Genomic DNA, 27,012 nt, shown 5'->3' with positions numbered 1-27,012 from the left:
ATAGCTCTGCCGCAAGGGGTCGTCGGCGAGTCTCTCAACTGGGTCGCAAAAAGCAATAAAGCCGTGACATTATGCCGCCGGCGACAGATAATAAAACGCGAGTGAGACGAAGCAGTGTTAGATACTGATCATGACCTCTAAGCACGGAGCTACTGCGCAACAAGAAACCGAACGCTGTGGTCAGCCACCAGTTCTTGAGCTCGATAAACAACCGCACGATGCATAAAGCGATTGTGATTAAATGCGCATACGCAAACTGCCATGGTTTATTGCGTCTAGAATTATAATTGATAGATTAGAACCATACACGTACCTACACCAATTAAAATGGAGTGATAACAAATCTGTTCTATATGCTGGAACAATCAAGCCATAGTATGTAAAATAATAATATTATATTTTAATTATAATAAAAATGTTTCGATTCGAATACGAACGGACGTGGAACTGGACAGTACCAAAACTGGCTTTAAATATTTTTAGCACATTTAAAAACGTTGCTAACATCCTGGTCGTTTCTTTAATTCATGAATCGTTTCCAGGAAAACGAAGACACACATAAAAGTTTCTTATATTGACGCCATTTTTATCGAACTTATACGACCAAAAATAAACGTGGAACGTAACTCCTGCATACTGCGTACGTTGCATAAAAATAGGTCATTAAAAATACACTGTTGTATACAATAACATCAAAAACGGTTCATTAAAAAAATACTTTTTTACCCGTGTAATGGTTTATGTGCGACGTAAAAAATATTGATGCGTTTCATGTATTTAGCAGACATTCTTCATAAGGTATTCGTGATAAACGAACTCCACGAGATTAAACAAGACAAGTCATGAACAGGCAGTCAGTGATGTCATCTCCACATCCTATGTGCACAGAAGGATGTCTGATTGGTTTTATTGCTCGTCTGAGTTAAAATAAAGTTGAATATTTCAATGGATGGATTCACTCATGATAATAATTTTCAGAGCATAAATTTTATTCCATAAGTTCATAACATTAACTATTCAAAATTATAATAAATAAACCAAATTTTTATTTGAACAAGGAAATATTTTTTTGATATGTGACTTCGGTCGCCGCAAGAGGTCGACGTTTAGAAACGAGTGCGCAAACAATGAGACGAGACGTCTTCGCGATCAAAGCCCTTCAACGATATCATGATAATGCGAATAGTTAACTGATAACATCTGAAACAGTGAAGTCTGGCCGTTATCGAGCGTTGACCTACTACGCGGAGTACAAATATTTTGGCACTAGAACTAAACGTGCGATACAAAGGAATAGAAGAAAATAATTAGATATTATTAAATCATAAAAAAACTAATGTTTAGAAGACTAGATATACTAAAAACCTAATTACATTATATTCTAGAGGGAGTTGTAAGTATAAAGCCCTCACAACTAAGTAATGGAATCGATCAGTGAATTATAGGTACTATTTTATTATGCCTTATTCGCAACCCGTCTACGATCAAAGAATAATGATAAGTTAATAGATTTGCCTTTTAATTTCAGTCGTTATTCTTTCGATATTATATTTTTTTAAATTCGGTTAATGCGGTAGATTCATTCATCGACCTTATAAGAGCATCCATCATTACCATCCATCCATCTATTACTTTGAAATGGGACTGGATGTCGTTTGGAAATTAACGCAGCCATTGCATCGGCTGACGTTACGTATTAGAAAAATAAATGATTTTTCGCCTTAACTGAACTGATTCTAAAAGTTTAAACATGTACTGTATAAAATCCGGTTCGGTGTAATTCTTCTCCATAAACACCGTTACATGCGTTTACGCAGTGCGCAAGCTTCCGCATGGTGTCATAAAATTATGCAGATATTGCGAATTAATTCCGCGCATATTATTTTCGCTTTATGTATTTCCTACATTATTATAATATAAAATCGCACATCTTAATTCGCATAATTTAATGAATATTACATAAATCTATCATCAAATCTTAATGAAACTCTGTATGCGTATAATATCATACCGAAAAGAGGCAGAATTATAGTTTGTCCAAATAATACTTAAAAATTGCAAGTCATAACTCAAGAACTAAATACGATTGCAAGGAATTTGTGAAACACATTTGAATTCTAAACGTGCAATATAACCTTCATTATTTTGTTTTGTCTGCACTTGACATACATACACAAGTAAATAAGTTATTGTTGTAACATTTGAAAATAATAAATTTAAAGTACTTGACGTACTTCCTAGTGTTATCATCATTGATCAATTAACATTTGGTGATTGTTCAGAGATATTAAAAGTTGGTTTAAAATTAATAACATTGACATACTAAGCAAATAGTCCAATAACCGATAGTATATAAGTTGTAGTCTTCAAGAATTTAATTAAAATTCGCGACATGACATTGAAAATAGCTCTACGCAGTCGTATCACCATGTTACGTTATCCATTCATTTCCAAACCAGTTCGGTTATAGTAAAATGGCCTCTAATAATTTAAAAAACATAAACTTGTTATTCGCATATCACGATCAATCGAAAGCGAATCGAACTACGTAATACCAGACAATTAAAAAATAAAAAATGTAACAATTAGCAAACATTACAAAACAAAGTTATCCGTCCAATTTAGAAAGTATTTAGCTGAGCACAATAAATTGTACTATTTAATTGCCTTGTAATATCTCGGATTTTTTATATTCTTGAGTTTAGCTCCAGTCTTCGTATTGGCTATAATCACACCAAACTGTATTTTAAACCAACGTCACTTACTATTGCAGTACTACAGCACTCTCATCTCTTTAGAGTCTTGTCACGCTTTAATCTACAAAATAAATCCCTCAGATCAGCCATGAAAATTGAAGGTCGTAGCTTCCAAGTAAGTATGGTGCATCTAGACTTCATTTTAGGCGACCGAGGGTCTGTGTGGAGGTTAATTCATCCTCTTACCATTATTATAACATAATATCGGTTATAATGATAGAGAATTTATAAATATTTGAAAAAACACTGATCTGATTGTAGCCATTTTCCGATAGCTGACGCAGGCGAAACCGCGGGCAAACCTCAGTATTTAATAAATACATCCATAACAGAACAAGGTCATCCTTAAGTATCGTTCAGAAATCGCATCGAAACCACTCAACATACATATTTCACCCTATACAATCCATTATAGTAATCTATCACTTGTGATGGATAATGGATATGCAATCCAGCATATTTCGCTCAGAGAATCTTTCCATGGTGCTACGTCATAAGCACATGGTTATCTTCCGGCACTTTCAAAGTTTACTTACGACATAGGGTTGGCATTTTGTTTTATATCCGATATATGTACTGAAGATTTTAATAAATAGAGGATTTCTAAAACTATATTGTTTAAATGAAAGCTAGAAGAATTATAGATTACGATTATTAATATAATCTCTTAAGAATTATAACTGGAATGTTATATATAAAACGCTTGTATTTACTTCAAATATTGCAATCGATTAAGTACTTAGTAAGTTAAGAATGTTATAGTTATTTACATATGTTAAATAAATCATAAATCTTTATGATAAAACTGACTTGCTTGGCAACCCTAACTGAGAACGATCGTAAACAACTTCCACATCCTTTCGAAATAGTAAATATTGACTTCACTTACTCTCAAGTGTTTTAAGCTCTTAGCATACTGGTAAAGTTTAACTTGTGAGAAATTCACAACTGTGATATAAAATAAATTAAAGTTTATAACAAAATGACCTAATAAAATCGTGAGATCACATATAAATGAATTTATCAATGTAATTTTGCCAAGCATTACTTTTAACAGTACACATAACAACGAAGATCTGCGCATAAATAAATTACAAATCCTCAGACTTGTCTACATATTTATCATTCCGTGTAAGACAGTCGTCTTCGTCGTTAATACGTCATCGGCTTATAGGAATGCGCAAATTGTACATGCGGCATGCCTACATCGGTTAGTCGGTTAGTTTACATAACCTTGTGCCCGACCACTGACATTCCCATACAGATTCTTGAACAATGGATTACGGGTAATTAGACACTAATCAGGTCACGAATGTTAGCTATAACATTAAGGGGAAAACGATTCTGAAATGTAAATTTTGGCATACATGAGAGCATACTTTACAAAATACACGTGGATTACCTACAATATTTATGTAGAGTTAGGGCCTGTTTGACAACTTCTTAGTAAATACTATTCGTCACATAAATGTATAAAGAGACCATATACAAGAATGACACTCGAATGAATGCTCCCAAATAAATGGTAATAAAATCAGGGCTAGCCACATTAGCTGGTTAATACAATAAATGTCAAATAAATTTTACTTGAAACTTGGGAACGGGCCCTGAATGTAGATATTTATATTTTTCTCGCAAACGAGAACTTCACGAGAATTTCACGCGGAATGGACTTTTACGCAAGTGCGCTTGTGTAAAAGTCCGTTCCCAGACAAAAAAATACTTAGGGATAATGTTTCATTCTATTAATTAAATACTTTCAAAAACGGAACCGTAGTTCCAGAGATTAGGGAGTTTGTTAATAAAGTTTCCACAAGTCTGAATGGTAAATGAAATAAAAAAAGGTGAATTAGAAAAACCATAAGGAAAAAACAAAAGTATTCAATGAAAATTAGTCACTACATTGGATGCTGGACGTTACTGTCTGAGTGTTGTTTACAGAAGTAACAACAATATTATTGGCTGTATATGTGTTTTTACCCACTATCAACAGCTAGTCTTAAGAAATATCGACAGACTTGTGTCCACTTATACTGCGCACAACATATCGAAATAGCTCATGGCATGATAAACTATGGTTCAAGAACGTTGAAACGCATTAAACTGATAATCGAAAAACAACAGAACATCTGATAGTATAAACAAACAACGCTACATATAAAGAAGAAGACAAGGACTACACCTCAAAAGCACTTGTTTTAAACACTAATTAGGCTACAAACATTTACTGAACCTTTCCTTATTGTTTAATAATTGCCGTACATTAAAGTGCGTAAGTACAAACAGTGAACGATCAGGAAGTGTCTATATTTCCCCGTCTTGGAGGAGATAATAAAATAAATGAGTTTGTTTCACTATAAATTGCTGCAGCTTGTGAGAGTGCCGATGTTCTTGGAAGATAAATTGTTCTTAGATGTACCGAGACGTTGGAAATTATAAAACGACTACTTAAATCCTTCGATACACTTATGAACTTTCCTATTATCTTAACGTTCGTACTGAATGGATCCTCTTTAATTCTTTTTAAACAATGGTTAGTAATCATTCTAGTAATGACGAGGTTTTCGTAACAGGAAACATTAAAAAAATACATTAATTATGTCATTAATTTTGATCTTTAATGTGTTTTCTGTCTTTCAAATTATAATTAAGGGTTGTTCAAATATGGTGGGAATAAAACAATCTGCCAACAGAAAGTGATATAAAACTAACAAGCGTTTAAACGAGTAACTGCTTTCGATAGTAATAAAGCTTTACAGATTTCTACTCTTACCACAGCCAACTGATATACTATAATTGCAAAGATTATAAAATCTTATTATAGTCGAAGCATGACAAAAACATCATCGCAATTGCTGTCTTTTGACTCCATTTACAACTTTAGAGACTGCCCCTTCATCTACTATCAATTCTCTAAGCAGTATTGTTGTATACTTTATATTATCTAGAGAATATTTGATAGTCTAATTCAAATATCTTCTAGATCCAACACTAGTCTAAAGTAGTCTCAATTATAATTAATTCCGAAGTAAAACAAACCGAAGAGTTCTCCAAACTGGTTCAACAAAAGCCCGTTTAAGGTAATCTAACTGTGTTGTGACATTGAATTTGATATTTACCCCAGTATCACGAGTTCGCCATATTTGACGAGTGGTTTTGGTTTTTGTTCGGATCCGCTTTCGCCTGCCTCCTCCAGTATTGGTGAGTCCGCACTGTCCGCAGCACTGTAACAAAGAAAGTACAATATGAATATTCGTTTACTGATATTAAATATAATGCTACTATGACGAGACTTAATCACTGAGTACTGAGAAATAAATAGTCTCATAAAACCGAGCGAGTATAATAATGCAATTTCTTTCGTAGCAGAACATGAATTAATTCCTAATTGGAAGTGGCATCTATCCAGGCGAGGTAAAACATACAAGATTAGTACGTTATAATCTGATGTAGAATTAACGTAAGAAATTAATTACTCAAAAACACCCTTCTCTGTGGACTATGACAAACCACATACCTTGTGGTTATGATACATGGAATTCGAAGTAATGTCCTATGCATTAGGTTACTTGGTACATACAGTATGTAACATACTACATTGTGAAGTGTGCACGCCTCAAATTAGCACATATAAAGAAATAATAATATTAATTATATTTTTAAATTGCTTAGTAGCAACAGTTGTAATGCACGACCGAATTTTAAACATCACGTTCCGTGAACATGATGTGTCTGGGGAGATTATTAGAAATGAAATGATTTGTTTGAACCTGTTAAATGTTATACATTATTTAGATTCCGACAATATTAACTCTACCATCAGGTCGGAAAACAGTTCTCACCAGAGAAGATCGGACAAGAAACTCTGGCGTTCGTCTCTTAAAAATCAGTTTAAGGTATAAATTACAGTACATATTGTCCCGCTGGCAAATAGTCTGTAATATTAATAACTACAGTTCGTTAGTAGTTGATGCATTATATTAAGGTCATGGTACATAATATGCACAGTTATTAAAATTTAATCAACGTGCATTGCGGTAAGTACAGTCAGCCACGAAAGCAGCCAAACAAATTCAAATTTCATATAGCTTATACACGTTAAGTTTAATTAAAACATTTGTTCTTTGTGTGAAGTAAAGTAAATTCCTTTTATTTTTGATTAATTATGTTTATAAAAACCGAAATATAAAAACCGCTATAAAATCCGAAAAATAGTTTAATTTTAATCCCTTTTATATTATTTTTTAAGGACAAAAAATGTAAAAACAAAACAAAAACTGTATAAGCGATTTGAAGTTTTGATTTTGTTCAACTGCTTATGTGTGTGACTGTACATAATAATATCTAAATACTGCAAAGTTCTCGAGATTACCGCGAACCCGTTGTCATCGTGGGTGATCTCATTACATAACTGAGTAATGTCTTACTAGGTCCAAATTCTAACTCCGTCTGCACTTTCGATAGTAAAATAAACAAGAAACAACTCCCGATGAATGGTGGGCACTTGGCAGCGCTCCCGTGACGTCGACGAATCACTTAACATAGTAAGCAAGTACATAAATATGTAGACGGTTTTTCAGAATAGTTATTTGTAAGGCTAGGCAGAAACTACAAATCAAACATTTGAGTTTGCATGGCAAAGGAACACTATAGTAAATTGAAATTATTGAGGTAATAACATAAATAACCAAATAAATAAATGACACATTTCTTTAAAAATTGTATTCTAACGGCCTCCATGGCGCAGGGGATGTTGAGATAACTATAAAATGAGAGGTGGCCAATTCAGTGCCCAATTGTTTTTGTCATGTCGCACAAATTGAAGTCTTTAACAGTTCGTAACAACGAGGCCAAGTTATACTATCTTACTACGAACTACAAAATCAGGATCGTGTGCGACCGTTACCTAATTGTTATTATTCCATACAAAAGCTATCCTTATCAACCGCACTTTCAAAAACGGTGTACTTTAAGGCGGAGGAAAACAATAAAATTCATGATATCATCTCGAGAGCCACCCACAACCGCGTACCACTTCCGTCCGAGCTAGTTGTTATTGGTACGTGTCAGGTCACGCGTTTCGTTCGGACCAGCCGCACCGCTGTGGGTCAAGATTAGTGGTAAATTATAGACAGCCAGAACCGGTTGCGGCCGATGCACTGACACTCACGCAAGCCTCATAAACTTTGTGATTATCAAAGCTGCCCAGTTATTAAACAATGAACGCGTCCGCTAGTCAACGTTCGTGCCTTTGAAATAATCAACGGTATTTTGCAATAATAGGATTTACTTTGTTCTGTGAGGGGGCTTAATGCTTTGAGTACTATCGATCGACGATAAGTTATCGGTCCCTTAGCGAGAACTAGGTCGTGCTATGTTTATACGTGCACGCTGACATGATAGTTGCAGCCTTTGTTTTGACTGGTCTATTGTCTCTTATTCATATCAGTCGTCGGAATCAAACAAATATTCCTATTTTTAATAAAAAAAAAAAAGACGACGCGTGCCTGTAATAATTACGGGAATGAGGTCAATGACCCTCATCTCCGTGCGGCGTGTATCGGGGTCCCTGTACGCGCGTTTAATGACATTTAGTCCTAATTTTGGAGTTAAACTATAGTTACAGAATTTTAAAAACAAATCTTTGCGTAAACTAATCTTCTTAGACTATGTTACAATTTATTTACTCCTATTGTGTTCAGCTAACTCTCTCATGGTATATAATTGCGATCGTATTCGTACAAAGCACTTTTAATTCCTCATAGAACGTGTTACGTAAACGTGATGGCGAAGACGTGTTAGTGAACAATAAACTTAATTTGCGTGCATACGTAATTTTTCCGCACAATTGTTCCACCTGTCGGACGTCTATAAGATGTCGATACGAGCTATCATTGAGGAAAACACGAATTTACTATAGTCAATAGTAAGTAGGCGTGTGTTCCACGAAATACTACGGCGGTGAATCACGTCATTGTAGTGACGATGACCGTCCGTCATTCTGCAAACGAAGCACGTGGCGATAAAAGGCTGCGGCACATCCGTTCCGCTCCACACTAAATGCTACGAATGCGGGATGGACGGAAGTTTTCGAACGTCCACTTCCATACAAGTATCTACTAACTGATTTCTTGTAATGCCAACATACGTCGCCAGTTTGCAAATATTACTTCCTCCGAAGAGGATAGCTTACTTTGGTCCGAGACCGGTTGAGTGATTTTTATCTCGCTAAAAGCAATGTGATTTTAGACAATATTTTGAGCTAAGCTTTTAGGACAATTGTTCTTGCAAATGACTTCGGTTATCAAACTAAATGCAGCGTTTCTGATTGCAATAAATCTCCATTGTACTATAAAATCTTTTCGGAAATATCATACATTGAAATCGGGAATTAGTGTTAGATCAATTGCAAAATTTGTCATCGCGTTAATCTATAAATTCACTTTCACAAACGAGGCGGTCACGATCTCGGGCGACTCATGGACCTCGGAGACCGGCATGGCAGACTTTCTAGCCCGCTGCCCGACCACTCGATGCCTTTCCCATCGATTTAATCCGCTTTTGTTGAGCAAACCGTTGTTATCAATTGAAAACGTTCGCGAAATCAATTTCTCCAAGCCGGATAATAATTTCGGCTGTTGAAATTATTATTTACGTATTCAGTTTTGTTAGTACTCGTTCTGAAGCGAGGCCAACGCACTGGTCATGGTTTTTGGGTATAACTGATGTTAAATAAAACTTGTTTACAGTAAATTTAATTTTAAATTGTAGGCATTACGATTCAAATTAATTATTCATGTTATGAAACTGGTATACAACATATAGTATAAGAATCATATGATTGAAAAACAACGAAAGAAAGATTCCAATTCCCTAAGTCCTGAACGTGTTAATAGATAGAAGTGGAACTCGCCCATTTTTAAGAATACCTATCTAAATAAAAAGTGTCAACTGTTTGTAGTTTGTTTAGTCAATAATGTTAGAGTCACTGTACTATCAAGTATCAACGCATCATTATACGACTTGACTAGCGGCGTATTAAATGATTGGACCGTTATTTTTACAACCAGCAGTAATAACATTCAATTTTTATTTTATGTTGACGAAAACAAACTTAAAAACGGATTCACTTGTACTAATGTTAAATTACAATAAAAAATAGTCTTTCGAATAGGAAATATTTAAAATTTAGGTAAATCTGATGTATACTAGTGAAACATGTTATCAGAAAATATTCATATGAACATGTTAAATATAAGAACATAAAGTGAACGTCAAAACTTGAAAGATCAACATCGTAATTACTAATTAGACTCACTGCTTAACCAGTTTCACCAATAATACGGTCAATCGTTCAATTATTTTCTTGAATTTAGAATATCAGAGCCCGTCGATGTATAAATTTCATACGAGATTATAAAAAACAAAAACGTACAATCTCAAAGCAATATTGAAAATGAGTTCAGACATTCTAATTTCTCTGAGGCCTGGGAAATTATAGACACATGCTAATGAGGGACGTGGTCTTTATTTCGAGAACATGTCTCGTGACGTAATCAATCAAATTTTCTCATTTCGTATTCGGACAGCGACTCGGCGCGAATATATTCTGTCACGAAGGTCATCTCATTATAATTTTATCCCTTTTTTCCAAAACTGGACGGGACCAGCCGATGGCGAGCGGTCAGCGAACCGAGACATGTCGGCACTCGTACGCGAACACGCCATCGGCCGACGCCTACCTTCCAACTTGACCGGGGCGATTTAACTTTCTTATAAAAGGGAAAAGACTATTAGATACGTGGACTCTGCAAATTTGCAGGAGACCACGATAGGGGACGAATGCACACGCCTGGATAGGGTCGTTAATGTGTTTGAACTATTTGATCGCGTCTAATAATAAAAATGACCCTAATACAATGTTTAGAGTTCAAGCGGCACACAAAGATGCTTTTCTATGGCATCAGGAAGGGGGGACATCTGGCGCGCAGGTGCCCGTCGGTGAAGCGGCGCCCGCGTGCGGCAGGTGTGAACCTTTGTCCGGCGAGATATTTTTTTTTAACTCGCCTTCGTCTTCCCTTTATACATTCTAGTGCGTACTGAGCAGGAAAATATTAAATATAGTGAAACACAAACGTGTACACTGAGTTAGAAAACCTTAATTAGCAGTTTTCTGCTTAGTTGTTAGCTGAATCATCTTCCGTTATCTTTGTGGGGCCAGCCATGCGAGGGATTTACGTTTGCATAAAAACGCAACTAAGAAGGGCCCCACACAATACGCATGAGTTTTTTCAGCAATTGTATTTTTTTTAATTAATCTTTAGCTACCTACTGTTGTGCTGTGTACCCGCTGACTTGCTAATATATTCCACTAAAAATATTTTAGACTAATCCGAGTTTTAGGTATATTTTGTCCATTAAAAAATTATGTAATTCCTGTTAACAAGATTTGTTTATTGTTCAACAAAAATATAACATTACTATAGGCATTTAAATAACGAATTGTAACATAACGGTCAAAACAATTTTCTTATTCATGAATTCACTTTAGATGTGTCCCTGAATAATTTAAGTTTAAGGTCTAAAATATTTCATTATTTATATGTTGAACGCCACGTGAATAGGGTCACGCTGTGTGTACAATGTCGCCTGTCATGGTAAAAAAAAACAGTTATAGCATTTCCGTGGGGACCACCAGCAGGTAACAGAGTCAGACTTCTTGGAAACTTCGGCTTCGTGGCATCCTCGGGCGTTTTTAGCAACTTGTTATGATTAATCATTAAAATCACTTGATTGCATGGAATTGAGCAAGTAACAAGAAATGCGGAACTGTGAGTCAGTGAGCACTTCTGCCCTTCATTACAAATGTATTCAATTGCAAAACATTGAATAAATAGATATGGTGTTTGATTAAACTTTTAAACGTGACAAAGGAATTATGAATACATCCTTAAAAAAAACAATATAATATCAATATTCATTTTCACTGATTAGCGTAACTCTCGTTTAATTTACGACAAAAAGGTAACAAACATTGATAAGTCAAAACGCTATACATATATGTACGTTTCTTCGCAAAGGGTCATTTTGAAATGAATTTACGAGATATATTATCATTTTTTAAAGATAAAACATAGCATCCACCTACGCACGCACATCAGGGATGCAATCAACTAAGTGAATAGCGTTGGGTGCGTAACTGGGCCCCGACCAAATGAAAATATAATGAGCGAGGGTTAAAAGTGGACAAGGAAACATTGTGCCGACTGCCGAACAAAAGGTTGAATTAAAAATAAGTGCGGGGAGCCGGCGTGCTACAAAAAAATCTCACACCAAAATTTAATAGCAAAAAGTATTTCTTTCTTTGTGCTATTTTTGTGCCTGTAAAACAGATTTAAGCCACTTTGTAACGATAACATTGATGTTTAAAAATAAGGTGATCGGTAGTCAACTAGACTATACCTGCGGATAAGAACGCGCCGTACATACTGCTATCATTTAAAAAATGTTTTCGCTTTTTCTCATGTATGATTTGTAACAAATTATAACAATACAACACTATATTGATTAGAATTAGTCTTAAATCCAAATTTAATATAGGTCATAAATCATAATAAGATTCAACGTTTAAACTATTTGTAAGTATGATATCTATCGTATCATTCATATCGTAACTAAAAACGGGTACCTACCTATACTTACAACAAAAACGTAAATTTTTGACAACAACAAAACAAAAACGATACAATAAAATTTTTTACCTAACTAATTTCTTTGTTCCCGATAATTTGTTGTACACTCACTTATCAACGATCGATAAAAATAACTGACAATTGCAAATAATAAAACAATAGGAAGTCAATAACCAAATAATAAAATACTGCGGGTAGTATCAAACGTTATGATGAGTAAGCCAAGTTCCGGTTGGCAGTTCCGATTCATACGATATTACAATCATTATAGTTACTAAGCATTTTAGACTTAACAATTGACATCTATTGACTCAGGAGTACAAACGCGGTGCAATGCCTGACGCAGCGACTCATAATTCAAAGTTCTGTGTGGTTTTTGTATGTCTTCTTGGCGTATGCCATTGCGCAAACAGCGTACCCCTTTCGTCAAAGTCTTGCATAAAAATAAAACAACGAGCTTAACTGCTGCCAATATTTTTGTGCAGAAAATAGGCATGAGACTGTCATTCTTCTACAGATTATATTAAATATTTAAACATTACGTTTTTGATCAGCTTCAATTTAGGCTGTAACTAATATCTTACCACATTTATTTGAAAGAATTTGGTATAGCCTATAGGATATAAATTATTAAGCAGAAGAAACAATTTATAATGAAGTGTAAGTTGAAAGTGCTATTTTTGTTTAGCTTTAAATATGAAAAATTCTATAATGACAACCTGGCATATTGCTGGGCACACGCTGTCTCGACTACTGAAGCAATAATGCGTTATCCACCACATTGACCTCATAGAGGCTGGCAGACTTCACATATCTTCAGAATTTTCTACAAAGTTTCGACTTTCGCTTAATTAGATAAAAATACTAATATTTAAATTTACAACATGAATAAAATCATATTACACGCCAATAATTAAGTTACTTGAATATTTACCTCAAAACAAACACTTACATAATGCGAAAATGCAGTAAATACAACATCCATAATATAATGTTTCCTGTACAATGTAACTTATATTATGTCATTGTTTTGATTTTGAATTATATGAACATCATTTTCTGAGTGCCACAATGCTGAGCTTTTTTCATTTCTATCCAAAGGCTTGATTAAGATTTACAGTAAAATAACAATTATTAAATAAAAATTGCAGCTTTACTATTCTTTTAATTCTAATTTATGTTATTATTTGTTTTTTCCTGAATGTGATAAAAAAAAAATGTAATAAAAATTTAGTTAGGTTTTTTGACAACTGATACTATATCTTACAAATTATAGTATAGTTCCATTGAATTGGTTTGTTTTATTTTATACTATGCAAATTTGTGTCCATATTTGATTATATCCTTCTACACTTTTCCTGCGACTACAGACATATGGAGGGAACCATTACCAAATTGTGTTTTAACTCCATTTTACAAGTTATAATATAATAAATAGTTGCTAATATAATTTCTCATTATTAGTTCCTGCAATAAAAAAAGTCCATATAAAAATGTACCTACACTTCTATCCCGAAAAAGACAAGCAACCTTTTGTCTTGGGGCATAAAAACTGCTTTGGTTCATATTCCTTTATGAAAGTATGAAAATGATAGACTAGCATTCTTCCAATTACACCTTTGGAGGTGGTGTTATGTTTATTAAAGGAAAATAAAACATATCATTTTAAAAAATTTAAAGCCTTTTTGAATATCATTTCCTAAGATTTATAGGTATGATTAAATTACTTTTCCATTATAATTTTTATATTGATTGTGGCTATAAAACAAATTGTTGCTTCAGTGCATACAGCATACACTATATACCGAGTCTATGTGGACCCTGTAAATACCAATATAGTAAAAATTTTTAGGATACCAAATCTGTAAATGTGTAACTGCATTTTTTCTTTAAACTGGTATAGCAGAGTGACCCCCACTGCATGATGATAAGTGGAGTGGGGTCCAGTTAATGTTGACTGATAAGAAATGTTTTTCCGACATCAGTCACAAAAGTTATGCTAACCTATTTAAACTCAATACACACAGGCTGATCTCGGAATGAGACACACACACCAACATTGGCCACTATAGTGGAATTTAACACCATGTGAACTTTGTAGACTTTGCGGACTTTGCTCCATGTGGACACAATATGTATCTTACCACAAAAAAAAATTGTAAACAATTAGTTGTTTGCATACACTGACACAAAGAAAAAATATAAAATGATGTTAGAATGTGAGAAATTAGCCAAAACATGTTATCAGACCATGACAATATGAGCAATATAGCCATAGCATTCTTTATTTTATAATTATGCACCACACAGTATTTATATATAAAAAATAAAAATATTTTTATAACATGGAGTGGGTATTAAATATAATTGAACTGAGTAAATGTGGATTTACTATTAAGTTTTCACTCACTGACATATTAATTTAAGTTTTAATTTGTTAGTCCTTAAATTAGTATCATATTTATAACAGAATAAGTTCTATTTTAAATTGTTGTAATAAAAATTCCACTTTTTGGGTCTTCTTTAAAAAAGTATACATTGGGAAATATCTAAATTAGATCTATTAACAGATCATGATAATACACAAAGAAACAGAATAGTCAATGCATACAAGACGTGAATGCTAAGCTGTTAATAATTGACACAGAAACCTGGTTAACTGTAGCAGGCCGGCCTGTCAGTTTACAGTTATAAGCACCTACAATATTTCAATGCATTACTGTTATATAAAATTTATCATATTGAAGGATTACAACAAAATGTAATTTTTTTTTAACAATAAGTAATGTGTCGAATTTTTATAATTTACAATACGAGATATATTATCGTAAACAATAAAGATGTTAATAACATATCTTTAATGATCAATAACCACAACAAAAAACATTGCACGCTGTTTTTACGTTCCGGACACATCATAAAACCATTGTTATTATCAAAATAGGAACAAGATTCCTCACTTTTTCGGAATAAAACTTTAGGACGCCTCAATATTAAAATTTAGAGAAAAACGTAAACAAACAAACATATAACTACGTATGAACTATAGGTATATGTATGAAGACATTGTCTCCTTATACAATGTTAACTACCTTTAAAAGAACAATTCTAAACAACACTTATTCAAATGAATAAAATACATCCTATAGTCTTAATTACAGTTGGTAAGCTAAAACCACAATAATATTACTATGCTGTAAAGGATCACGTTGTAGACAAAAAACTTACCGTTTTACGACCATGATAAAATCCGTCTGCTCGTTTGTGGACCCTATGATTCGAACTAAGCTTTACAAACGGCACTAATAATAGAGGAAACACCATGAATTTTATTATATCACCATAAATTCAAATTATTAAATTCACACATCGCTAAAAAGCGATAAATGCACTGCTCTTCATTATTTCACCAACCTCGATTTTGCACTTCACTGTTACAAACATGAAAACAATGATACGTTTACGCATATATAACGTGTAATCGTCTCATTACTTTACGTTTATTCGCGATTCAGAAAATTCGTACAATAGGGCGCAATAAAATTATCACTCGCCTTTAACAATCTCACAAAATTCATAAACACAAACTAAAACTAAAAATGTAGGTAGGTAGGTACCTATGTTTTTAGATTATGACAAACTTCACTTTATACACAAAACGCACATGTTAGCCAACCTAACAAAGAAAACGCCAAGATAAGGCATAGTGTACATTATATATCCAACACTACGTAAAATTTATGGTCGCATCCTATTTCATATTTTATGCTATTCTGAATAAGAATTAGTGTCATTATAAAAAAACGAAATATTATTATTAGCGTAGAATAAAAATTAATTATAAAACTGCATGATAAATACAGACAATTATAAATTATGTTCTATTTTGTTTCGATCATGGGGATACCATTATAAAACCGGAATGTTCACTCAGAAAAAAATCGTAAAATATCTCCCAAGAAAGAAATAAATGTTTGCGTAGTGACTTGATACAATGACTTAGTCAATATTAAATTTATTTAAATATATTTAGTCTAAGATGTTTTTATTACATAGATACGTTGTCCGAGCTCAAAACTGGCAAGAAGAAAAAAAGATAATTACCCGACATTCACTTAGTCAACCTCCAACCAATGCCGCGGCTAGTCAGCTTACTAACATTTTGTATTTCTATAAATAAAATACCTTCCAGTGTTTTTAGACAATGTACAAATTATACTCCAAATGTGACTAATAAATGCATTTTATTCGACTGTCATGGCGACGGGGCGGTCGACGCTCGGACTCACTCGGGCACACTCGGGCCGTATCAATGCGAACTGCCAGGGCTGTGACTATAGTAAATACTGCGCTGTTTTTATGAGCAATTTTGTTAGTCTATGACGCGTCTATTTGTAAAACGTCATTGTATTTACTTAGTATTTTCCATATATATTATAATTCTCTTTTTTAGTATTTCTTAGCTCGGCCATTCCACCAATATTAAAATATATCCAGGAAAAATTTGCACTAATTGACATAAGTAATATGTAAAGGTATAAATAAATGTTAAATCAAAATTATATTCGAAATGCAACAAATTGTCATTGATTTATTAAGGTATTGAATTAATTTATTGTTTTAAGATATAATAAACAAATATTTTCAAAATTCTAGTAAAAGGGCAACTATTGGTAGATGTTCAGTTTTCACACATTTGCTGAACCTAGCCTATCCACATACTATAAAATGCTATGTTAATATGCAATAATAACATACCTATATTACTGTGAAAACCCATACATCAGTAAATTGTAGTAGTACTTATATATAAATAAACTGCTCTAAACAAAAATAAAAAAAATAACCGTTTTTTAACAAGATAATTTTTTTTATAATCTGACTATACGTTTGTTATCCTGCCAGGCTAGGGTTATACAAACACCCCGGGATGGACGGCAGTGTGTAGTTGGCCTCATGCTGCCGTAGACGCCGAGGGCGTCCTTCGGTGCGTGGGGGCTTCTGAGCGCCCCCCCCCCCATAGGAGACGGGCCGCAAGGCGGCACCGCGCAGGGGCGGACGAATACTTAGACACTTCCGTCAGAGGAAGCCCGCAGCCGTCCCTAATGCGCCGAAGAGGGCCACCGCGGAGTTTTAGCTGGTAGGCCGTGCATAGGTTAGTTGTACTCGGGTTAGGGACTCGGCCCGGCGGTCGCCCGAAGGTCGTCATCAAATCCGGCGGCTCACCGCCGGGCCGTAAGGCACGGTTACCCCAGCATAACCGCTCAGTCGCCCCCCACGAAGGCTGGGCGGTAGTAATAAGGGACTTTCTCCGCGAAACCAAAAAAAAAAAAAAAAAAAAAAAGGGTTATACAAACACACCGAACTTTTGGGTGAGCGCTTTACGCGTAAGTCGTAACCCTTGAAAATTAAGTGACGATGCTGAGGGCAACTAACGGGTTAAGAACTTCGGCTCAAGACGGTCAATGGGAAAGGATGGGACAACCACGATTATGCATGGGGGTAGTCGTAACGACCTACAAATCCTAACTATTATCATTACCGTATTCGTAGGCATGCGGGCCAGGGCCTTGAGAGGGGTCGGGGGGACAGGGAACGCGGCGAGGTAGGAGTTTCAAGAACTGATTTTTACGACGAATACCCAGAGTTATATCGTCATCTGGATCAGTAAGAACAGAACGCGGCTGTCTTCATTTAGCGCGGTCTAATGGAGTGTAAATTGAATTTTGCGTAATTAACATATTCGGATGAAAGACCACCCGGTCGGAATAGCGTCTGCTGGCCTTAGGAATAAAATGTCTGATAGACAGCATATGATGTCCACGTGGAGATTGCGATTGCGAATGTACCACGGGGCACCAAGTGCTCGCCTTAGAAATTTGTTTTGCAAAACCTGCATAAGATGAAGTCGAGCAGGCGGTATATGCGCGAACGCGAGCTAGGCGTATGTCGTGATCGGCCTGACACACATTGTAATGATCCGAATCTTATTACGGGTGGAAATTTTGCTATTTTTATTTATAAACCAATGTAATTGACCCCTTGCGAATGCGGCTCGCGCTCGTACCACGTTTAAGTGCGGATGAAGGTCAATTTCTGATCAAATAACACTTCTAAATATTTGACCCTATTGGTCCAATTAATGATTTGAGCAGACATACTATCTGAAGCGTGAGGCTCTTGAACTTTCTTTTTCTTGGTGAAAAGAATAGCCTGAGTTTTGGTGGGATTGATCATGATGCGCCATTTAACCACGCACTGCGTTTGTCGGCTGCAGCCTGCAAAGTGCAAGTAGCAACTAGCAAATCGCCATGTCGTACGCAAAGAGCGCCTGATGGGCGTCTTGTGATTTAGGAATATTGCTTGTGTAAAGCGACAACAGAAAAGGAAAGAGAGCGGAGCCTTGTTGAACTCCGGCGATAATGAGGTGACGGGAAGAAAGAGTTTCCTCCACGCGATATTTGAAACCGTGATTCAACAAAAAATGTCATATGATGTGCACGAGCTGTATGGACACATTGAGAGTGTATACAGCTTAAAAACTAAGCGGCTGTGCCACACTTTGTTGAATGCTTTTTCAACATTGAAGAAAAGAACACCGGTAGGGATGTTATATGTATCTAAGCATATTATAAACAAGCTCCGTATTGCGGAGTATCTGATGCACGCAACTGTGTCTATTTTTGAAACCAAACTGCTCCGGAGGAAGCAGATGGTGAAAATGAGTCACTTTTTAGAAACGTCTAGGATGTTCCGTTTATAAAGTTTCCCTATCGTACTTTAAAGTGAACTCGTCGGCCTATAAGAGACCGGATCGGATACGCTATCGTCTACTGTAGTTTTTATCTATCTGCAGCTTTTGAAAAGAACAACACCAGAGTTTCTTGCCCGTTCTTCTTTGGTGAGAACTACTTTCCAAACTGGTGATAGAGTTAATATTGGCGCATTCTAAATAATTTATAACATCATACAGGTTCGAATAAATAATTTCATTTACAAACTACTAGCGCCCTCCGTCAATCAAAATATGAACCCAAAGGCAGCAAACATACTCCGTTACTTATCTTTATTATAAGTACCTTGTATGACTTGTCGATCTTTATATTCCCAATGTCCGATTTATTTAATTCCTCTCTTTATACGTCTGTAACTCTTATACTTAACTCTTTGTAAATTGATAGATATTATAATAAATTTGTATAAACCATCATATTTATAAGATTTGTACACACAAAAGGTTTAACAGTTGAGCCAACATAATAATTTAAAAATGGTATTCTCATCATCAACACTTACTATTTAGGTGTCATTGTGACTTTTTAAATAGTTGCCACAGGGTAACGATTATATTTTTACAAGGGCAACCCTAGCCCAAGATCGAGAAATTTGCGGGAAAACTGAAAAAAATCTTCATCGGCGTGTACTACATATTTTAATTTATCTATATACAAGATATTTTAAAATCTTATAATTTGTCTTATAATGAACACTCACCGTTTTAGTCGTAACCTTTTAGCTTCTTCCATTAATAAGTTAATATAGGCAATAATTACTTTTTTTGGTAAGAGATAAACATTATGATCAGTCTTTATATTCGCAATAAATTTACTGGAAACCTTTACTTTTCCCAAATCTTGAACTCTACATTTGTAACCCATTATAGATCATGATAACATAACAATATATCAAATAATTTAATTTGGCGTATCACACGTAAAAGACTAGAATAAGATACCACACTACACAAACACTGCACTTAACTGTACGAAAATCGCGATAATAATATTATTAAATACTATCGCATTTGATTCGTGTTCAACTCAGAATGCCGCGTTGTGTATTATGTGTTTCGGGTGCAATCGTGCCGGGCGAGGCAAGTCATCGTTCGTGTACAGACTTGTACACTGTGCATAGTGTTGTTCAAAATACGAATGAATCACCATGACACTAATAATACCTACACACAAATTTTAAAATGGTTATTAATTTTAGATATTTGGGTTACTTTCGATGTAGCTGCTTGCAGAAACAAGTTATGTTTGAATATTGAAACCTTGGATGGAAATTACAAAATAATAATATTTTATCTATTCTTATCACATTTCGCCTATATTATCAGATACGTAAGTGCATTCCTAAATAACATTGCGCAACATGCGCCATTAGATTCACCGATAAAAATTATACAATATAGAAATATTTAAGATATACGTGATATCTCTAATATCCATTACATATCTTCGCAGATCGATAATTTTTATTCAAATTAAGTACATAAGTAGTAAGTAAGTACTTAATTATAAGTAATATTAAGTACTTAATTTATAAGTTTTCCATAAAAATAAATATAATATACAGATGTCTATCTAATTAGGTAAGTAACTCATTTCGTAATTGAATTTGAAAACTTAGGTAACGGTTGTCATGTAGGAAGTACTAGAAACTAAATGAGATGCTACAATAAATTATCTGACTGGACAACACGGAAAATATGGATAAAATAAATAGGTAATAAAACAAAAGGTAACTTAATTTCGTAATACTAATTAAATATTACTTATTCATCTTATAAATATTCAAAGCATGTTCACATGTTCGTCAATTATATACCTATAGGTATTTAGGCATATAAAAAGGAATATCCAAAATATTGCCGAAAAATACCTATGTTTTGTAACCATCATGTTAATAAAAGTGGGACAAAAAAGAGGTTTATAGGTATGTATGGGCCACCCGGTTTTTCGGCAATGTTAGACCTAACACACCGAATAGGATTGCGTTCATTGCCAAGTAATGCACTTCACTGTTTTTAGTGCTTAAAGACTTTTCCAATGCAGACGCGCGAGTGCACTGTGTCACAACGTGTGTTCGTTCCGTGCGCCCAGTACTCAGTGCTTGTTGCCAATGACACTATCTCACTATTCGTGCAACGTAACATGACTCTGTGAATAAAACTGGAAAACGTCATTCCAAACATGTTCCAACATGTCTGTGTTGATAGTAAATTCTGCGTGACGTAACCGCAAGTATATGAGGAAAATGTTGCCGGATATGCGTGGGCAGTGGTTATATCATTTTATCTAGCGGATTTTTTTAGAATTCATATTTAAAATAAAAAAAAAAAAAACATATAGATTATGGAGCCAAATTGGACACGATTATGTGTGAAGGTTATTAGGTTAAACGGACATTCAGTGCTAGAAATGCCAAGACCGCAATGTTTACGAATCTCATTTAAATATTACAATTAAATAAGTAAGTAATATATAGTATACTGTCTATCTATCTATCTAATATAAATCTGCCGATGATTGTGGTTTTTGGACAAATAATACTAAGTGTATTCTTTCATATGGGAATATTTATAATAAGTAAGTATACAAAAACTAACTTTCAATCACTAGAATAAAATTATAACTTGTAAATAAATAATATAAAAATTAAAATCATTACTTACTTGTCTAAAAGTCATTTCATAGTCGTGCGACCGTTCATCATATACTTACTTAAATAATTACTTATCGTGCGACATGTGAAAAGAGAAAGTCGGTCAGCAAACGAGCAAACGGGCCATGTGATGATAAGTCATCTCCATCCATGGACGAAAAATGAGATGGATGCGTTTGCCTCAAAGTAAAGGCAAAGCATTATAGAGATAGTTGCTTTGTACGTCGCATCTTGGCGCTGTACTAAAAAAATACAAATCCGAAAAACCGACATAGTTTTATTGGTAGGTATTTATGATCATAATGTACTACCAAAAGTGGCTGCAAAGATCAATAAGTCATTAAAAAATAACAAGACACGTTTTAAGTAATTTTATTGATACAAAAGAGTAATTTATTCATAACTAAAAACCTATTAGCAATATTTATAATAATTAATTGTATGTACATTTTAACCAAGATTCTGTGCTTTAATACTGTGCCGTCCCACATTCAGCGCTTCAAGAGATTAAGCTGATAATAATCTGTCCTAAACCCACTATAATGTGAGATCACGCTCTTTATGATGTATGTTCCAGAAAAGTCTTTTATAAATTTACGATAAGTAAAACAGTTGATTTAAAAAACAACATGATATATTTTTCCGAGTTGGCAATCGTACTCAGGAGCTCCCCGTCCGCTAGTGACTATATCAATAATGCGATAAGTGTCAAGAAAGTTATTACACTAACATTGCATTTGGCCAAATGCAGGAGTTGTGAGGGTCCACAAATATGGGAAGAAATTAAAAATAAATACGTACTACCCTAAATCACTGGAATTATTTTCAAATTCGTAAAAGCAGATGTATGTATGTATAGAGAAGGCGCACTTCAAAAACTCTGTCATCTAGTGGCGGAATCTGAATCTTTAACCATTTTTATCCACACTGTGACTCTCGTGACCACCTCGTGACGGTTTAGTGCTGCCACCTATAGTTACGTACATTCCCTTTATCGTAAAGTAGGGTGAATTAGAATCCGGAGGTGAATTGATACAACAAAATATATTAAATTAATCACATACATAATCTACCGTTATCACGTGGATAAATGCCTTCCTGCAAAATTTTGCATTAATCTGAAGCTAGTTGTAACAATTCGCTCGATCCACAAATATAATATATATATATACACACATAATAAAGTTAATTTTCAATTGTAATAGGAATGAGTTTCTTTACTGTCATTATATCTGTTTGCGTTGACCCTAAAGCGTACTCAGTTTCCCGAAACTAGAGGGATGGAAGAATACCGTCGAATTAAAATCTCCATTACCTGAACAGTGTTGCAAACTTAGTAAATTGCATCCCCTTTTTAGCGCAGAAATATTTTAGGGGCTGGTGTTTTTTGTCGATTCATTTACAAAAGTTAGTGGAAGGCAGAGAAGTCCACTAAAACATTTTATTTCTTATCAAATCAAATAATGGAGAAAAATTTGTAGTGTAAGAAAAATCAGTAGTGTCACAAAATGGAGAAAAACCAGTAGTGTAACCATTAGCTTTACTAGAAGAATACTATTGCGACCGAAAAAACCCTCGCAAGAAAACGCAAAAAGAAAAGGTCCCGAATTGACGGAAATTGTATTTTTTGTGGTTTTTAGTGGTTAGAACACATAATTTTTTGCTGGTTCAAAAAAAAATTGGCAACACTGCCTATATACCTACAATATGTTATGTATGGCTTTTTATATACTGATTTCAGTACACTGAATGTGAGACACTGGTATGTCTAAACATATACAATAACATAACAAGCAAAACAAAATCACGTAAAGTTTATTGTACAATTAAATAGCATCAAATGTGTTCATTGAAAATAAAATTACTTAAATATAAATTAATTTAAATGTGCTAACTCAATAATTGAAGGCTATCGCATTGCTTTGGGGACTTGACCCACGCTGCAGAAATAAAAGCTGTAAGTGCACTTATCACAATAGATCATGCCACGTACGGCATCACAACTTACAGCATAGTGTAGCAGATATAAATTAATATAAATATCGAGGGCTTTATAACAAATAAATTATTATTAGAGAAATAAATACACTTTTAATGAAGGGCAAAAATGAAAAAAAATATATATACTGGTTGATTATTGTCCCAATTATTTTGATCGTAATTTAAAAAAAGGTATAATATTATTACATTGTAGGTAAGTATCTTGCTCAGGGTACAATGTACATAATAATGTTCGATATAAGTAAGTTAAGTCTACCATCAGCACTAGGCCACGGGACTAAACCAACTCAGTAGAGGAGACCCGACCCCAGCAGTGGTAGTCTATAATACAGAGTAATTATTGTTATGAAGCTCTCGGTAAACGATATAATAATAAATAATTCAGTCTATAAGGCTTTATTGGCGCCTCTTGTAGCTAAACGAACGTGTAAGCGGCTCGTACTATTAATCTAGATTAAAAACGTCTATAAGAATACACGGAATTATAACTAGTCATTATGATAACTAATACAACATCCCTTATCTCTGTAATACGGAAATAGTGTATTTGACATTTTTTTTTTTAAATTATTTTTATAAAATATGTACGTCGTATAAATTTTAAAACAGAAGAAATAACTAGTCATATGCCATTGAAATTTGGTATTAGGGGTGTTATAAAACAGAAAAGAGACAAAATACTTGCAAGTGACGTCAGCGGACATTACGATGCGTACGAAAGAAAGAGATGGAACGATATCATCACTACACGTCCACTCCTGCACGTAGCAATATTTGAAATTTGAATTACTGCCTCACTTCTTATAGAATTTTAATGCTGTTTTCACAGAAGGATTTGTTTTTGTACTAATTGTTGTTACATATTAAAAAAAAATGCTGTTACTGGAGGTAATAGCGATGAAAAACAAATATCATCAACGCAATCAAGTGCGGTTTATTCCATAATTACATTTGTCATTTTATGACTAACGGGCATTCAGAATAACCTTTATATTTACTTTTAAAGATGAAACAATATGTAAGCGTGGCTAGAGGGATAGGGACGGGTGTGAGTGCGTCAAACTGTTGATATATACATTAAAATCACCACAAACAGCTGGTTTCAGTACCTGATAAAGCAAGTGTTGACTCACCATGTTTACACAATAATAAAAATAGGTACCTTTGGTTAAATGTGACCATTGAAACCGCGAAGTAAGTACCTATTTTTAAACGGACTTTATTATTACTTTCAATGTTTTTTTTTTATTTTTATTTTTTAAAATAGTGCAGTGCTGAGGTCTTGGCTTGTATACCCGGGTCGGGCTAAAGGATACCGGGCCTTAAAATAAAACTTTTTACGGATTTTATCACGATTTACATATTATAATTTTCTGTCGACTTTCTGCGTAGGTCGGATCACCAACAGCTAATATTGTATAACTGTAAAATGTAGGTAGATATTGCAATTTTGACTTTTCGGATGTCACCTCAATCCATCCTGTGACCACGAATGTTGCAAAGACTTGGAAATGTCGGGAGAGAATTATAATATAACAAATCGCAATAAAATCAAGCTTTTGGCACTTTGGGATAAGCCTACCGCGAAAGACAATTTATGAGACCATGATTAAGAGATGACTACATTTATTTATTTTATCTAGCGACCCGCCCCGGCTGCGCTCGAGTTGCATTAATTATTTAAAGCTAGGTGACTACGCGTTGCCCGATATTTACAAAACTTCAATCGCCTACTAGGTTAATCTGATTAGGGAAAATTTAATTAAAATCCCTTCAGCCATTTTGGAGTCAATAGAGAACATACATACGCATATTTATTTTAATATGTATAAATACATTATTTTATATTTACAAATAAATTAGCGGGGAAAAAAAGGGCCGTCCCATTACCAGTATAACTAGAAATTACTAGTACGCTCTGAAGTCGCTTTCGGGCGCGGGCTGCGTGCCTGTAACAGACTGAGTGCACGCGCATCTACTTTCGACGCAAACTTCAAATAAACTTCAGTTCGTCGACAACTAGAGAAATGCAATCCAAAGCCAGACGATCTAAACAATAATGTTACTCTTATTTTAACAATTACAAATAAGTATTTACAAAATAAATTACATTCCGCTAAAATTACATATCACCATAAGAAAAAGAATTGTATAGGTCAGAGATTCTAAAATTTTCATGAAACTTTTTTTTATAATATTTATAAATATGCATATGGTCGCCTTTTAGAGAATATTTCTACAATTTTATATCTGACTGTCTCAGTGGCGTAGTTATATTATAGAACAGTAATGCTGAGGTCTCGGGTACAATCCCGAGTCGAGCCCTAATTATAGGTTTGTCTACTAATATTTATCCGGGATCTGGAATTTCTGCCCGATATGGCGATAGAAAAAGACTCGTTGTCCTGTGTTCTTTGATTTTAAATATCGTTTTACATATTTAATTATTTTTCGTATAAGAATCACAAGCGTTTAAAACGTTTATTCATCTACACGCCCTTATTCCACTATATCATTATTTTTAAGCATGTTTTATCAATGGAACGCCCGACATTAACTCTATCCACGCAAGTCGTGTTAGAAACATTAGGCTTGTCTTTTATCCCATTATAGCAATCGGCGAACCGTGGATACACACGCCTCTACTTACCCTGCGGAGATAAACGCGTGAGCTTACATATACGAGTAAAGACAAAACACTACGCAATAAACTCCTAACTACTACACGGCCATAGTCTGCCTTCGTAGTCTCAGTAGTCTTCGTAGTCATACGCGTAGTAGTCGTCGTCTTCTCCGTTCTGCAGCATGGCCGCGAGGGACATCTCCCCACCTGCCTCCGGTTCAGGGTCCGCGTCCAAATCGTATTCATCCTCTATGACTTCTAGAATTAGATTAGGTGTAAAGTTAGAATCATATAGTTAGGGCATTATGAGATATTTAGAAATTATGCAGAGGGAGTAAGGAAGTGGGGATTAACTAAATGTTTGTAGAACTCACACTGGTTTGAAGAATGCGGTTTTATAAGTTTCTCATTAAAGCTGAAACTACTCAATATTTGCACACAATTGTGGTTTAAGGATTGTGACTGGGTATTTAAAATAGATTTTAGTTATACG

At 34.5% G+C, this 27,012-nt stretch overlaps 2 protein-coding genes across 7 annotated transcripts in view; both read right to left on the bottom strand.

Annotated features, from left to right (window-relative positions):
* The window catches only part of LOC115449129 (protein pellino), a 66,232-nt gene extending 45,819 nt beyond the window's left edge, over positions 1–20,413 (bottom strand). The window contains exons 1-3 of one of the 6 annotated variants that reach the window (XM_037438044.1): positions 19,943–20,408; positions 15,677–15,879; positions 5,876–5,980 (exon numbers count right to left, since the gene is read on the bottom strand). In XM_037438044.1, coding sequence (XP_037293941.1) covers positions 5,876–5,980; positions 15,677–15,690 — 119 coding nt within the window. In that variant the 5' untranslated portion in view covers positions 15,691–15,879; positions 19,943–20,408. Of the gene's footprint in view, positions 1–5,875; positions 5,981–7,128; positions 7,161–7,183; positions 7,628–7,926; positions 7,953–15,676; positions 15,880–16,002; positions 16,071–19,942 lie in introns of those variants that run through there. The other 5 variants (XM_037438043.1, XM_037438040.1, XM_037438045.1 and 2 more) reach the window with 5 other exon arrangements.
* A 1,838-nt stretch (positions 20,414–22,251) lies between these two features.
* The window catches only part of LOC115449121 (transcription factor IIIB 90 kDa subunit), a 55,425-nt gene continuing 50,664 nt past the window's right edge, over positions 22,252–27,012 (bottom strand). Inside the window, exon 12 of the mRNA XM_030176845.2 lies at positions 22,252–26,777. Coding sequence (XP_030032705.2) covers positions 26,647–26,777 — 131 coding nt within the window. The 3' untranslated portion in view covers positions 22,252–26,646. The remainder of the gene's footprint in view (positions 26,778–27,012) is intronic.

This window comes from Manduca sexta, chromosome 13, assembly GCF_014839805.1.
Source record: "Manduca sexta isolate Smith_Timp_Sample1 chromosome 13, JHU_Msex_v1.0, whole genome shotgun sequence".
NCBI lineage: Eukaryota > Metazoa > Arthropoda > Insecta > Lepidoptera > Sphingidae > Manduca > Manduca sexta.
This window is presented reverse-complemented; position numbering and strand designations above follow the sequence as displayed.